The sequence below is a fragment of the Oncorhynchus gorbuscha genome, linkage group LG06 (genome assembly GCF_021184085.1).
Source record: "Oncorhynchus gorbuscha isolate QuinsamMale2020 ecotype Even-year linkage group LG06, OgorEven_v1.0, whole genome shotgun sequence".
NCBI lineage: Eukaryota > Metazoa > Chordata > Actinopteri > Salmoniformes > Salmonidae > Oncorhynchus > Oncorhynchus gorbuscha.
The window spans coordinates 8,527,517-8,542,239 of NC_060178.1; the positions used below are offsets into that span (position 1 = coordinate 8,527,517).

At 42.7% G+C, this 14,723-nt stretch overlaps 1 protein-coding gene across 2 annotated transcripts in view; it reads left to right on the forward strand.

Moving 5' to 3' along the window:
- Window positions 1–5,564: 5,564 nt before the first annotated feature.
- The window catches only part of LOC124037491 (transcription factor 12-like), a 17,779-nt gene continuing 8,620 nt past the window's right edge, over window positions 5,565–14,723 (forward strand). For both annotated transcript variants that reach the window (XM_046352241.1, XM_046352240.1), the window contains exons 1-4: window positions 5,565–5,801; window positions 13,259–13,459; window positions 13,657–13,842; window positions 14,495–14,638. In XM_046352241.1, coding sequence (XP_046208197.1) covers window positions 5,730–5,801; window positions 13,259–13,459; window positions 13,657–13,842; window positions 14,495–14,638 — 603 coding nt within the window. In that variant the 5' untranslated portion in view covers window positions 5,565–5,729. The remainder of the gene's footprint in view (window positions 5,802–13,258; window positions 13,460–13,656; window positions 13,843–14,494; window positions 14,639–14,723) is intronic.

Sequence of the window (14,723 nt, forward strand, 5' to 3'; positions counted from 1 at the left end):
TGTGTTTAGTTAGGGGTGTGTTTAGTAGGGGTGTGTTTAGTTGGGGTGTGTTTGGTTAGAGTTAGGAGTGTGTTTAGTTGGGGTGTGTTTAGTTGGGGTGTGTTTAGTTAGGGGTGTGTTTAGTTGGGGTGTGTTTAGTTGGGGTGTGTTTGGTTAGAGTTAGGAGTGTGTTTAGTTGGGGTGTGTTTGGTTAGAGTTAGGAGTGTGTTTAGTTGGGGTGTGTTTAGTTAGGAGTGTGTTTAGTTGGGGTGTGTTTGGTTAGAGTTAGGAGGAGTGTGTTTAGTTGGGGTGTGATTAGTTGGGGTGTGTTTGGTTAGAGTTAGGAGTGTGTTTAGTTGGGGTGTGTTTGGTTAGAGTTAGGAGTGTGTTTAGTTGGGGTGTGTTTGGTTAGAGTTAGGAGTGTGTTTAGTTGGGGTGTGTTTAGTTAGGAGTGTGTTTAGTTGGGGTGTGTTTAGTTGGGGTGTGTTTAGTTGGGGTGAGTTTGGTTAGAGTTAGGAGTGTGTTTAGTTGGGGTGTGTTTAGTTGGGGTGTGTTTAGTTGGGGTGTGTTTGGTTAGAGATAGGAGTGTGTTTATTTGGGGTGTGTTTGGTTAGAGTTAGGAGTGTGTTTAGTTGGGGTGTGATTAGTTGGGGTGTGTTTGGTTAGAGTTAGGAGTGTGTTTAGTTGGGGTGTGTTTGGTTAGAGTTAGGAGTGTGTTTAGTTGGGGTGTGTTTGGTTAGAGTTAGGAGTGTGTTTAGTTGGGGTGTGTTTGGTTAGAGTTAGGAGTGTGTTTAGTTGGGGTGTGTTTAGTTAGGAATGTGTTTAGTTGGGGTGTGTTTAGTTAGGAGTGTGTTTAGTTGGGGTGTGTTTAGTTAGGAGTGTGTTTAGTTGGGGTGTGTTTAGTTAGGAGTGTTTTTAGTTGGGTTGTGTTTGGTTAGGAGTGTGTTTAGTTGGGGTGTGTTTGGTTAGAGTTAGGAGTGTGTTTAGTTGGGGTGTGTTTGTTTAGAGTTAGGAGTGTGTTTGGTTAGGAGTGTGTTTGGTTAGGAGTGTGTTTAGTTAGGAGTGTGTTTAGTTCGGGTGTGTTTGTTTAGAGTTAGGAGTGTGTTTGGTTAGGAGTGTGTTTGGTTAGGAGTGTGTTTAGTTAGGAGTGTGTTTAGTTGGGGTGTGTTTGGTTAGAGTTAGGAGTGTGTTTAGTTGGGGTGTGTTTAGTTAGGAGTGTGTTTAGTTGGGGTGAGTTTGGTTAGAGTTAGGAGTGTGTTTAGTTGGGGTGTGATTAGTTGGGGTGTGTTTGGTTAGAGTTAGGAGTGTGTTTAGTTGGGGTGTGTTTAGTTGGGGTGTGTTTGGTTAGAGTTAGGAGTGTGTTTAGTTGGGGTGTGTTTGGTTAGAGTTGGGAGTGTGTTTAGTTGGGGTGTGTTTAGTTAGGAGTGTGTTTAGTTGGGTTGTGTTTGGTTAGGAGTGTGTTTAGTTGGGGTTTGATTAGTTGGGGTGTGTTTGGTTAGAGTTAGGAGTGTGTTTAGTTGGGGTGTGTTTGGTTAGAGTTAGGAGTGTGTTTAGTTGGGGTGTGTTTAGTTAGGAGTGTGTTTAGTTGGGGTGTGTTTAGTTGGGGTGTGTTTAGTTGGGGTGAGTTTGGTTAGAGTTAGGAGTGTGTTTAGTTGGGGTGTGTTTAGTTGGGGTGTGTTTAGTTGGGGTGTGTTTGGTTAGAGATAGGAGTGTGTTTATTTGGGGTGTGTTTGGTTAGAGTTAGGAGTGTGTTTAGTTGGGGTGTGATTAGTTGGGGTGTGTTTGGTTAGAGTTAGGAGTGTGTTTAGTTGGGGTGTGTTTGGTTAGAGTTAGGAGTGTGTTTAGTTGGGGTGTGTTTGGTTAGAGTTAGGAGTGTGTTTAGCTTAGTTGGGGTGTGTTTGGTTAGAGTTAGGAGTGTGTTTAGTTGGGGTGTGTTTAGTTAGGAATGTGTTTAGTTGGGGTGTGTTTAGTTAGGAGTGTGTTTAGTTGGGGTGTGTTTAGTTAGGAGTGTGTTTAGTTGGGGTGTGTTTAGTTAGGAGTGTTTTTAGTTGGGTTGTGTTTGGTTAGGAGTGTGTTTAGTTGGGGTGTGTTTGGTTAGAGTTAGGAGTGTGTTTAGTTGGGGTGTGTTTGTTTAGAGTTAGGAGTGTGTTTGGTTAGGAGTGTGTTTAGTTAGGAGTGTGTTTAGTTCGGGTGTGTTTGTTTAGAGTTAGGAGTGTGTTTGGTTAGGAGTGTGTTTGGTTAGGAGTGTGTTTAGTTAGGAGTGTGTTTAGTTGGGGTGTGTTTGGTTAGAGTTAGGAGTGTGTTTAGTTGGGGTGTGTTTAGTTGGGGTGTGTTTGGTTAGAGTTAGGAGTGTGTTTAGTTGGGGTGTGTTTGGTTAGAGTTAGGAGTGTGTTTAGTTGGGGTGTGTTTAGTTAGGAGTGTGTTTAGTTGGGGTGTGTTTGGTTAGAGTTAGGAGGAGTGTGTTTAGTTGGGGTGTGATTAGTTGGGGTGTGTTTGGTTAGAGTTAGGAGTGTGTTTAGTTGGGGTGTGTTTGGTTAGAGTTAGGAGTGTGTTTAGTTGGGGTGTGTTTGGTTAGAGTTAGGAGTGTGTTTAGTTGGGGTGTGTTTAGTTAGGAGTGTGTTTAGTTGGGGTGTGTTTAGTTGGGGTGTGTTTAGTTGGGGTGAGTTTGGTTAGAGTTAGGAGTGTGTTTAGTTGGGGTGTGTTTAGTTGGGGTGTGTTTAGTTGGGGTGTGTTTGGTTAGAGATAGGAGTGTGTTTATTTGGGGTGTGTTTGGTTAGAGTTAGGAGTGTGTTTAGTTGGGGTGTGTTTGGTTAGAGTTAGGAGTGTGTTTAGTTGGGGTGTGTTTGGTTAGAGTTAGGAGTGTGTTTAGTTGGGGTGTGTTTGGTTAGAGTTAGGAGTGTGTTTAGTTGGGGTGTGTTTAGTTAGGAATGTGTTTAGTTGGGGTGTGTTTAGTTAGGAGTGTGTTTAGTTGGGGTGTGTTTAGTTAGGAGTGTGTTTAGTTGGGGTGTGTTTAGTTAGGAGTGTTTTTAGTTGGGTTGTGTTTGGTTAGGAGTGTGTTTAGTTGGGGTGTGTTTGGTTAGAGTTAGGAGTGTGTTTAGTTGGGGTGTGTTTGTTTAGAGTTAGGAGTGTGTTTGGTTAGGAGTGTGTTTGGTTAGGAGTGTGTTTAGTTAGGAGTGTGTTTAGTTCGGGTGTGTTTGGTTAGAGTTAGGAGTGTGTTTAGTTGGGGTGTGTTTAGTTGGGGTGTGTTTGGTTAGAGTTAGGAGTGTGTTTAGTTGGGGTGTGTTTGGTTAGAGTTAGGAGTGTGTTTAGTTGGGGTGTGTTTAGTTAGGAGTGTGTTTAGTTGGGGTGTGTTTGGTTAGAGTTAGGAGGAGTGTGTTTAGTTGGGGTGTGATTAGTTGGGGTGTGTTTGGTTAGAGTTAGGAGTGTGTTTAGTTGGGGTGTGTTTGGTTAGAGTTAGGAGTGTGTTTAGTTGAGGTGTGTTTGGTTAGAGTTAGGAGTGTGTTTAGTTGGGGTGTGTTTAGTTAGGAGTGTGTTTAGTTGGGGTGTGTTTAGTTGGGGTGTGTTTAGTTGGGGTGAGTTTGGTTAGAGTTAGGAGTGTGTTTAGTTGGGGTGTGTTTAGTTGGGGTGTGTTTAGTTGGGGTGTGTTTGGTTAGAGATAGGAGTGTGTTTATTTGGGGTGTGTTTGGTTAGAGTTAGGAGTGTGTTTAGTTGGGGTGTGATTAGTTGGGGTGTGTTTGGTTAGAGTTAGGAGTGTGTTTAGTTGGGGTGTGTTTGGTTAGAGTTAGGAGTGTGTTTAGTTGGGGTGTGTTTGGTTAGAGTTAGGAGTGTGTTTAGTTGGGGTGTGTTTGGTTAGAGTTAGGAGTGTGTTTAGTTGGGGTGTGTTTAGTTAGGAATGTGTTTAGTTGGGGTGTGTTTAGTTAGGAGTGTGTTTAGTTGGGGTGTGTTTAGTTAGGAGTGTGTTTAGTTGGGGTGTGTTTAGTTAGGAGTGTTTTTAGTTGGGTTGTGTTTGGTTAGGAGTGTGTTTAGTTGGGGTGTGTTTGGTTAGAGTTAGGAGTGTGTTTAGTTGGGGTGTGTTTGTTTAGAGTTAGGAGTGTGTTTGGTTAGGAGTGTGTTTGGTTAGGAGTGTGTTTAGTTAGGAGTGTGTTTAGTTCGGGTGTGTTTGTTTAGAGTTAGGAGTGTGTTTGGTTAGGAGTGTGTTTGGTTAGGAGTGTGTTTAGTTAGGAGTGTGTTTAGTTGGGGTGTGTTTGGTTAGAGTTAGGAGTGTGTTTAGTTGGGGTGTGTTTAGTTAGGAGTGTGTTTAGTTGGGGTGAGTTTGGTTAGAGTTAGGAGTGTGTTTAGTTGGGGTGTGATTAGTTGGGGTGTGTTTGGTTAGAGTTAGGAGTGTGTTTAGTTGGGGTGTGTTTAGTTGGGGTGTGTTTGGTTAGAGTTAGGAGTGTGTTTAGTTGGGGTGTGTTTGGTTAGAGTTGGGAGTGTGTTTAGTTGGGGTGTGTTTAGTTAGGAGTGTGTTTAGTTGGGTTGTGTTTGGTTAGGAGTGTGTTTAGTTGGGGTTTGATTAGTTGGGGTGTGTTTGGTTAGAGTTAGGAGTGTGTTTAGTTGGGGTGTGTTTGGTTAGAGTTAGGAGTGTGTTTAGTTGGGTTGTGTTTGGTTAGGAGTGTGTTTAGTTAGGAGTGTGTTTGGTTAGGAGTGTGTTTAGTTAGGAGTGTGTTTAGTTGGGTTGTGTTTGGTTAGAGTTAGGAGTGTGTTTAGTTGGGGTGTGTTTGGTTAGAGTTAGGAGTGTGTTTAGTTGGGGTGTGTTTGGTTAGAGTTAGGAGTGTGTTTAGTTGGGGTGTGTTTAGTTGGGGTGTGTTTAGTTGGGGTGTGTTTAGTTGGGGTGTGTTTGGTTAGAGTTAGGAGTGTGTTTAGTTGGGGTGTGTTTGGTTAGAGTTAGGAGTGTGTTTAGTTGGGGTGTGTTTGTTTAGAGTTAGGAGTGTGTGGTTAGGAGTGTGTTTGGTTAGGAGTGTGTTTGGTTAGGAGTGTGTTTGGTTAGGAGTGTGTTTAGTTAGGAGTGTGTTTAGTTAGGAGTGTGTTTAGTTGGGTTGTGTTTGGTTAGAGTTAGGAGTGTGTTTAGTTGGGGTGTGTTTGTTTAGAGTTAGGAGTGTGTTTGGTTAGGAGTGTGTTTAGTTAGGGGTGTGTTTAGTTAGGGGTGTGTTTAGTAGGGGTGTGTTTAGTTGGGGTGTGTTTGGTTAGAGTTAGGAGTGTGTTTAGTTGGGGTGTGTTTAGTTGGGTTGTGTTTGGTTAGAGTTAGGAGTGTGTTTAGTTGGGGTGTGTTTGAAGGGAATCCCTGTCTACTCTGCCTTTTTTAATCCGTTATTTTGAAGTTCACTCACTCCTATGGTTTGAAAGACACCCTGTTATATAATGGTAAACCAACGGGACACTAGATATGTAGGTAGCGTGTGTGACTGTGACTGTGTGTGCAGTAGTGGAACCTCCCCAATCCCTCTCTAAATCACCCCTCACCAATTCCTGGAATGGACCAGCCCTAATTTGCATAAGTTGTCTGTGACAGAGTAGTTAAGCGAGCTGCAGGGTAATGGGTCAGAGGAGGAGGAGTGTATGTCGACTACAGAGCATATGAACAGAGACTGGAGCTGTGGACTCACAGGTCTATACTGAGACACTACTGACTACTGGAGTCGGTACTACAGGACTTCCAGACACACTACTGAAACTACTGGAGTGTTGAACTGAATCTGAAACGGAACAGAATCATGTACTGCACTTCCTATCCTGTCTCTGCCGGGACCACCAGCAATAACCTGATGTATTGCTACGTCAAATCTGTGAGTACGCTCCCACTCTAGATAAAAAGGTATGCACCGGTCTGCATACCGTCTTTGTGAATGATTGGATGTAATTAGATGTTCTCCTATTATCTCTCCTTCTCTTGACCTTAGCAGGGGGCATTCAACTTTTAAGTCCGGAGCCTGCTGCTTTTCTATTCTACTTGATTATCAATTTCACCCACCTGATGTCCCAGGTCTAAATCAGTCCCTGATTCGAGGGGGAACAATGAAATGCATTGGAACTGGCTTGAAGGTCCAGAGTTGAGTTTGAAGGTCCTATAGAGGTCTCTACATAGTTCTCTTTAATTGATATACTCTCCATTATCTTGATATACTCTCCGTTATCGCAGTTATCGTGATATACTCTCCATTATCGTGATATACTCTCCGTTATCCTGATATACTCTCCGTTATCCTGATATACTCTCCGTTATCCTGATATACTCTCCGTTATCGTGATATTCTCTCCGTTATCTTGATATACTCTCCGTTATCCTGATATACTCTCCGTTATCTTGATATACTCTCCGTTATCCTGATATACTCTCTGTTATCGTGATATACTCTCTGTTATATTGATATACTCTCTGTTATCCTGATATACTCTCCGTTATCGTGATATTCTCTCCGTTATCGTGATATTCTCTCCATTATCTTGATATACTCTCTGTTATCGTAATATACTCTATGCTATCGTGATATACTCTCCGTTATCGCAGTTATCGTGATAGACTCTCCGTTATCGTGATATTCTCTCCGTTATCTTGATATACACTCCGTTATCGCGATATACTCTCCGTTATATTGATATTCTCTCAGTTATCTTGATATACTCTCCGTTATCTTAATATTCTCTCCGTTATCTTGATATACTCTCTGTTATATTGATATACTCTCTGTTATATTGATATTCTCTCCGTTATCGTGATATTCTCTCCGTTATCTTGATATACTCATGTACACATAAGACGTGGAATAAGGCATCGATAATTTAAATACATGATCAATATGTTCACTATCAATGTAATAACACCTTATCGTAGAATAGTACAGTATTGACGCGTCAAAGGAAACCTACTCTATCCACTGTGTGTACTAGCTAGTCCTGTAATTTACCAGGGAGTCCATGCAGACTCCATTATATACCATTCACACCAGGGAGTCTATACAGACTACATTCTATACCATTCACACCAGGGAGTCCATACAGACTACATTCTATACCATTCACACCAGGGAGTCCATACAGACTACATTCTATACCAGTACAGGAGCAGACGCTTTGATTTACAGCTACTCAAAAGTTATTGCAGCAACCATGTGTTTGAGTGTTTTAAGGGTTAGAAATGGGCACATATGGCTGAGTGTGTGTCTGGGAAGGGATATTACTGTATGGTGAGTGGGATTGGGACTCTGTGTGCTATTCAGTCAGTGTTGTCAGTGTTTATTCATTCATTTGGGGAAAGTTCCCAAGTTTATGAATTTCGATTTACAAATGCTTTTGATTTCTTTGATCATGCAGTTCTTTAATGCATACTGAAGTGACATTGATCATTTTACTCTTGACTGTGTGGGTCAGTGAGTTCAGTAACGTGCATCAGTGATCAATACACTGTGTTAATGATCAAGATCCCTCTTTCTGTTCAGACAGACCTGAGAACACAACACATATCATTCTCATTTTTCACCGTCTACCATTTTTTTTTGTTGACGTGAAGCAGATTGCTGCTCTGATCTCTATTTGATTTAACCCGTGGTATGTTTTAACACTGGTCCCTATACAGATCATTATCAGGCGCAATTAAAGACTGCTTTGATCTCTGAGAGAGTAACTAACTAGAACCAGACGTTTGTACTAGACGCAGACGGGCAAATTGATTGCATGTGGCTAGATTTTGGATGTGGTGTTACTATAGAGCAGAGGCAAATTGAATAGTTGGTCAATATTACACTCATTTAAATCTTCCTGTATATGATTGAAAGGATACATTTTGAGTGTAAAATGTGGTCTTGTCCTTTTTTATTGTCTTCAATACATATTTAAGCCATTTCGTTTTTGTTGCTATCAGAGATGCTAACGAAACACAGAACTATTTAGTTTTTGTTGCTATCAGAGATGCTAACGGAACACAGAACAATTTAGTTTTTGTTGCTATCAGAGATGCTAACGAAACACAGAACTATTTAATTTTTGTTGCTATCAGAGATGCTAACAGAACACAGAACTATTTAGTTTTTTGCTTTCAGAGATGCTAACAGAACACAGAACTATTTAGTTTTTGTTGCTATCAGAGATGCTGACGGAACACAGAACTATTTAGTTTTTGTTGCTATCAGAGATGCTAACGGAACACAGAACTATTTAGTTTTTGTTGCTATCAGAGATGCTGACGGAACACAGAACTATTTAGTTTTTGTTTCTATCAGAGATGCTAACGGAACACAGAACTATTTGGTTTTTGTTGCTATCAGAGATGCTGACGGAACACAGAACTATTTAGTTTTTGTTGCTATCAGAGATGCTAACGGAACACAGAACTATTTAGTTTTTGTTGCTATCAGAGATGCTGACGGAACACAGAACTATTTAGTTTTTGTTGCTATCAGAGATGCTGATGGAACACAGAACTATTTAGTTTTTGTTGCTATCAGAGATGCTAACGAAACACAGAACTATTTAGTTTTTGTTGCTATCAGAGATGCTGACGGAACACTGAACTATGAACATGTCTCATATACTATGTGTCTGCTTTACTTCAGTTGTGTTCTTCACATATGGAGAGTCTCTAATCTTTAGTGATGCCGTTAATGATGGTTCCTAAATCAATGAGGCACTAAAACTGAGCACCATCTTGACGGTTTATGAATGCGTGTTTCAGGGTGTGTGTCGGGGGAAGGGGGGGGGGTTTATTGGGGGACAGCGGGGGACAGCGAGGGTGTGCTGGGGCGGGGGTGTGGCCATTATTAACGGGTCGCATACTTCATCCAAGGAGTGTGTGTGTGTGTGTGTGTTATTAACGGGTCGCCTGCTCCGTCCCATAGTAAGGAGGACAATTGGCTTTATCCTGTACCATATGCTACCCACGGAGGTTCAGACAGGGCTAGTGTGTGTGTGTGTGTGTGTGTGTGTGTGTGTGTGTGTGTGTGTGTGTGTGTGTGTGTGTGTGTGTGTGTGTGTGTGTGTGTGTGTGTGTGTGTGTGTGTGTGTGTGTGTGCGTGCGTGCGTGTGTGTGCTCGTGTGTGTGTGTGTGTAGCAGGGTTGGCGACGGCAGGGGCTCCTATATTTGGCCTGTTCCCACTATCACCACAGGACTCGTACCAGCCAAGGTTACGGCTAGAGCTGTATGTGTGGGAAGGGGGTTGTGTGTAGGGGGGGGGGGGGGGGTTGTGTGTATGGTGTGTGTGTGTGGGGGGGGGAGTTGTGTGTATGGTGTGTGTGATCATGTTCAACTTTAAGGGGCCAGTCTTTAAGGGGCCAGTCTTTAAGGGGCCAGTCTTTAAGGGGCCAGTCTTTAAGGGGCCAGTCTTCTTTACAGTGCGTTGTCGTCGGGGTAACAATGGTGGGTGTGTATTTCATTTGTAAAACATCCTACAATGATACTATAGTTAATTCAATTGTTTTATTATTATAAAAAGTATTATTATATTATAATTTCCCTGGCAGTTATTTTCTAGGTGACTCAAAGTATCATACCCCATTACATCTGTGGTCCTGTGGTGTGATATTGTGGTGTGATATTGTGGTGTGGTCCTGTGGTGTGGTCCTGTGGTGTGATACTGTGGTGTGGTCCTGTGGGTTGATACTGTGGTGTGATATTGTGGTGTGGTCCTGTGGTGTGGTCCTGTGGTGTGGTCCTGTGGTGTGATACTGTGGTGTGATACTGTGGGTTGATAATGTGGTCAGGTCCTGTGGTGTGGTCCTGTGGTGTGGTCCTGTGGTAAGATACTGTGGTGTGGTCCTGTGGTGTGGTCCTGTGGTCAGGTCCTGTGGTGTGATACTGTGGTGTGATACTGTGGTGAGATACTGTGGTGTGATATTGTGGTGTGGTCCTGTGGTAAGATACTGTGGTGTGGTCCTGTGGTGTGGTCCTGTGGTCAGGTCCAGTGGTGTGATACTGTGGTGTGATACTGTGGTGAGATACTGTGGTGTGATACTGTGGTGAGGTCCTGTGGTCAGGTCCTGTGATCAGGTCCTGTGGTGTGATCATGCTGTCTGAAGAGGATGTATCCAATATGATTCTGCAGCGTTTTCCACATGGAAATCTATCTATCCCAATCTATCCCTCCCATCCTACCTCCAGGGCTGTGCAGTGACAGGGAGGAAATGCTGTTCCCTAAACCCGGATAAGGAGGTGCATGGATCACCCAGTTTAGGGATTAACACAATAGCTCTAAATCTGCTCCAATCAACACACAACACACATTTTGTGTACTGTACTGTAGTATACTGTAGTGTAGTGTAGTGTACTGTGGTATCCTGCAGTGTACTGCAGTGTACTGTAGTGTAGTATTATGTAGTGTACTGTAATGTATTGTAGTGTACTGTGGTATCCTGTAGTGTACTGTGGTATTCTGTAATGTAGTGAACTGTAGCGTACTGTGGTATCCGGGAGTGTTCTGTAGTGTACTTTAGTGTACTATAGTGTTATGTAGTGTATTGCAATATTCTGTAGTATTCTGTAATGTAGTGAACTGTAGTATGATGTAGTATACTGTAGTATGCTGTAGTATGCTGTAGTGTACTGTAGTATACTGTAGTGTAATGTAGCATTCTGTAGTGTACTGTAGTATTTTTAGTGTATTGTAGTATACTGTAGTGTACTGTAGTATTATTTAGTGTATGCTGTAATGTACTGGAGCGGGAGGGGAGTATAGGGGACTGTAGTGCACTGGCAGAATCAGCATGCTGTACTGTAGTATACTGTAGTGTAATGTAGCATTTTTTTAGTGTATTGTACTGTAGTGTACTGTAGTATACTGTAGTATACTGTAGTTTACTGTAGTATGCTGTTTTGTGCTGTAGTATGCTGTAGTGTATTGTAGTATACTGTAGTATGCTGTAGTATACTGTACTGTAACTTCAGTTCACAGTTCTGGCATTGCATTGGTCCATAGACATACAGTACCAGTCAAAAACTTGGACACACCTACTCATTCAAGGTTTTTCTTTATTTGTGCTATTTTCTACATTGTAGAACAATAGTGAAGACATCAAACTACATATGGAATCAACAAATCAAAATATATTTTATATTTGAGATTCTTCAAAGTAGCCACCCGTTGTCTTGATGACAGCTCTCAACCAGCTTCATGAGGAATGCTTTTCCAACGGTCTTGAAGGCATTCCCACATATGCTGAGCACTTGTTGGCTGCTTTCCCTTCGCTCTGCGGTCCAACTCATCCCAAACCATCTCAATTGGGTTGAGATCAGTTTATTGTGGTGGCCAGGTCATCTGATGCAGCACTCCAGCACTCTCCTTCTTGGTCAAATAGCTCTTACACAGACTGGAGGTATGTTGGGTCCTGTTGAAAAACACTTGATAGTCTCTCTAAGTGCAAACCAGATGGGATGGCGTATCGCTGCAGAATTCTGTGGTAGCCATGCTGGTTAAGTGTGCCTTGAATTCTAAATACATCACTGACAGTGTTACCAGCAAAGCACCTTCACATCATAACACCTCCACCTCCATGCTTTACGGTGGGAATCACACATGTGGAGATCATCCATTAACCTAGTCTGCGTCTCACAAAAACACGGTGGTTAGATCCAAGATTTCCACCGGTCTAATGTCCATTGCTCGTGTTTCTTGGCCCAAGCAAATCTCTTCTTATTATTGGTGTCCTTTAGTAATAGTTTCTTTGCAGCAATTGAACCATGAAGTCCTGATTCACGCTCTCGCCTCTGAACAGTTGATGTTGAGATGTGTCTGTTACTTGAACTCTGTGAAAGCATTTATTTGGGCTGCAATTTCTGAGGCTGGTAATTCTAATGAACTGATCCTCTGCAACAGAGGTAACTCTGGGTCTTCCTTTCCTGTGGCGGTCCTCATGGGAGCCAGTTAACTCTAATGAACTGATCCTCTGCAACAGAGGTAACTCTGGGTCTTCCTTTCCTGTGGCGGTCCTCATAAGAGACAGTGTCATCATAGTGCCTGATGGTTTTTGCGACTGCACTTGAAGAAACTTTTAAAGTGCTTGAAATGTTCCCCATTTACTGACCTTCATGTCTTAAAGTAATGATGGACTGTCGTTTCTCTTTGCTTATTTGAGCTGTTCTTGCCATAATATTTACTTGGTCTTTTACCAAATAGGGCTATCTTCTGTATACCACACCTACCTTGTCACAACACAACTGATTTGCTCAAATGCATTAAGAAGGAAAAACATTACACAAATGAACTTTTAACAAGGCACACCTGTAAATTTGAAATGCATTCCAGGTGACGACCTCATGAAGCTGGTTGAGAGAATGCCAAGTGTGTGCAAAGCTGTCATTAAGTCAAAGGGTGGCTACTTTGAAGAATCTCAAATGTAAAAGATATTTTGGATTTGTTTAACACTTTTTTTTGGTTACTACGTGATTCCATATGTGTTATTTCATAGTTTTGATGTCTTCACTATGAAGAGAATAGTAAAAAATAAAGAAAAACCCTTGAATGAGTAGGTGTGTCCAAACGTTTGAATGATACTGTATATTCACATGCATTCATAGGCTTTACTGTTTCTATATTTATGCACACTGAGTGTACAAAACATTAGAAACACCTTCATAGTATTGAGTGGAGGGATGCTGTTCTTGATACACACAGAAAACTGTTGAGCGTGGAAAAACCCAGCAGCGTTGCAGTTCTTGACACACTTAAACCGGTGCTCCTGGCACCTACTACCATACCCTGTCGAAAGGCCACTAAGTATTTTGCCTGGCCCATTCACCCTCTGGATGGCAGACGTACACAATCCATGTCTCAGTTGTCTCAAGGCTTAAAAATCCTTCTGTAACCCGTGTCTCCTCTGCTTCATCTACACTGATTGAAGTGGATTTAACAAGTGACAACAAATAAGGGATCATAGCTTTCCTTTTGGATTCTGCTGGTCAGTGTGTGTGTCATGGAAAGATCATGTTTTGTCCTCAGTGTGTGTTTGGTCTCTAGTCTCAACGATCGTTTCCAGTGACGAGGAAGAGTCACTTTTTGAAGTCATTGTTTCAGTATTCTAAATCAAATCAAATCAAATCAAACTGTATTGGTCACATACACACGGTTAGCAGATGTTAATGCGAGTGTTAATGCGAAATGCTTGTGCTTCTAGTTCCGACAGCGCAGTAATAACCAACGAGTAATCTAACCTAACAATTCCACAACAACTACCTTATACACACAATGTGTAAAGTGTATTCTAGATGTTTACTTCACAATCTTTTTAATTTAGCTGTCCCCCCCCATCTTCTTCTCAGGTTTACGATCAATCTCCAAGTCACCACGACCTCAACCCTGACTCCTCCCCCTCCTCCTGTGGCGAACAACAGGGCATTAACAATTCAGCTGACATGTGGAGCTCCAATGGAATGAACCAGGCTGGCTATGGAGCAATGGGAGGGGCTTCAGCCCACCAATCAGGAAGCTACAGTAACCTGCAACCGTCACACAATCACCTGGTAAGATTTTAGTTCATTCGCCATATGATAAAAACAGAGTTAATTTTACTCACCAGAGCTCTCATATTAAAAAGTAAGAAAGTTTGGGACAAATAGGTAAAAATATACAGTGAGTGATCAAAACATTAGGAACACCTTTCTAATATTGAGTTGCACCTCCCCCTTTTGACATGCGTATGTGTTTTATTGCCTTGCAGGTCTATTCTCCCCATTCAGTCTCACCTGTAGAGGTCAACAGGGGTCTTCCTCCTATGTCTACCTTCCACCGTAACAACCCTGCTTCATCTCACTCCCTGTCAGCCAACAGCTCAGAGAACACAACAGGACACCCGTCTACAGGATGGTCTCAGACCGGAGCAGCCCTGGGGAAAACACTGGCTTCTGTATGTACTGGGACTACTTACAAAGCCAACTTCAAAGTGAAGCCACAATGACCAATAGGGAAATGTCCCTATAACAAACCACTGTGTATTATTATCAACCCAGAACCTGGGCCGTGCTGCTGAACTTTTTGTCTGTCCAACCAGTAAAATATTATAATAGTCAGCTCGGGTTATGAGCCATGCTACATGGCCTGAGGTGGTGGTTATAAAACCACACAGAGAAATTACAAGTTGTGCTTTTAAAATGATGCATGGAGTTACTACTCACGGTCCTCTACCCTTCCTCTATCTCCTCTCTACCCCTCCTCTATCCCTCCTCTATCTCTTCTCTACCCCTCTTCTATTCCTCCTCTATTCCTCCTATATCCCTCCTCTCCCCCTCCTCTATCCCTCCTCTATCGCTCCCCCTCCTCCATCCCTCCTCCACCCCTCCTCTATTCCTCCTCTATCTCTTCTCTACCCCTCCTCTATTCCTCCTCTATCCCTCCTCCATCCCTCCTCTCCCCCTCCTCTATCCCTCCTCTACCCCTCCTTTCCCCCTCCTCTATCCCTCCTCTATCCCTCTCTACCCTTCCTCTATCCCTCTCTACTCCTCCTCTATCCCTCCTATCTCCCCCTCATCTTCTTCTTCTACTCCTCTGTCTGTGTTCAGATGTATTCTCCTGACTACACTAGCAGCAGTGAAAACTCCTCCACACCAGAGAGGTCTCCATCTCCACACACAGGGTCAGCAACGTGTCCCCCAGCTAACCAGGCCTCTCTCTCCTCCAGCTACCAGGCCTCCCCTATATCACTGGTAAGGACATGGAGCTCTGTGACACATCTTTGTTTGCTAAGTTTTGATAGGTCACAAAGAATGTTCAAATAATGTACCCACACAC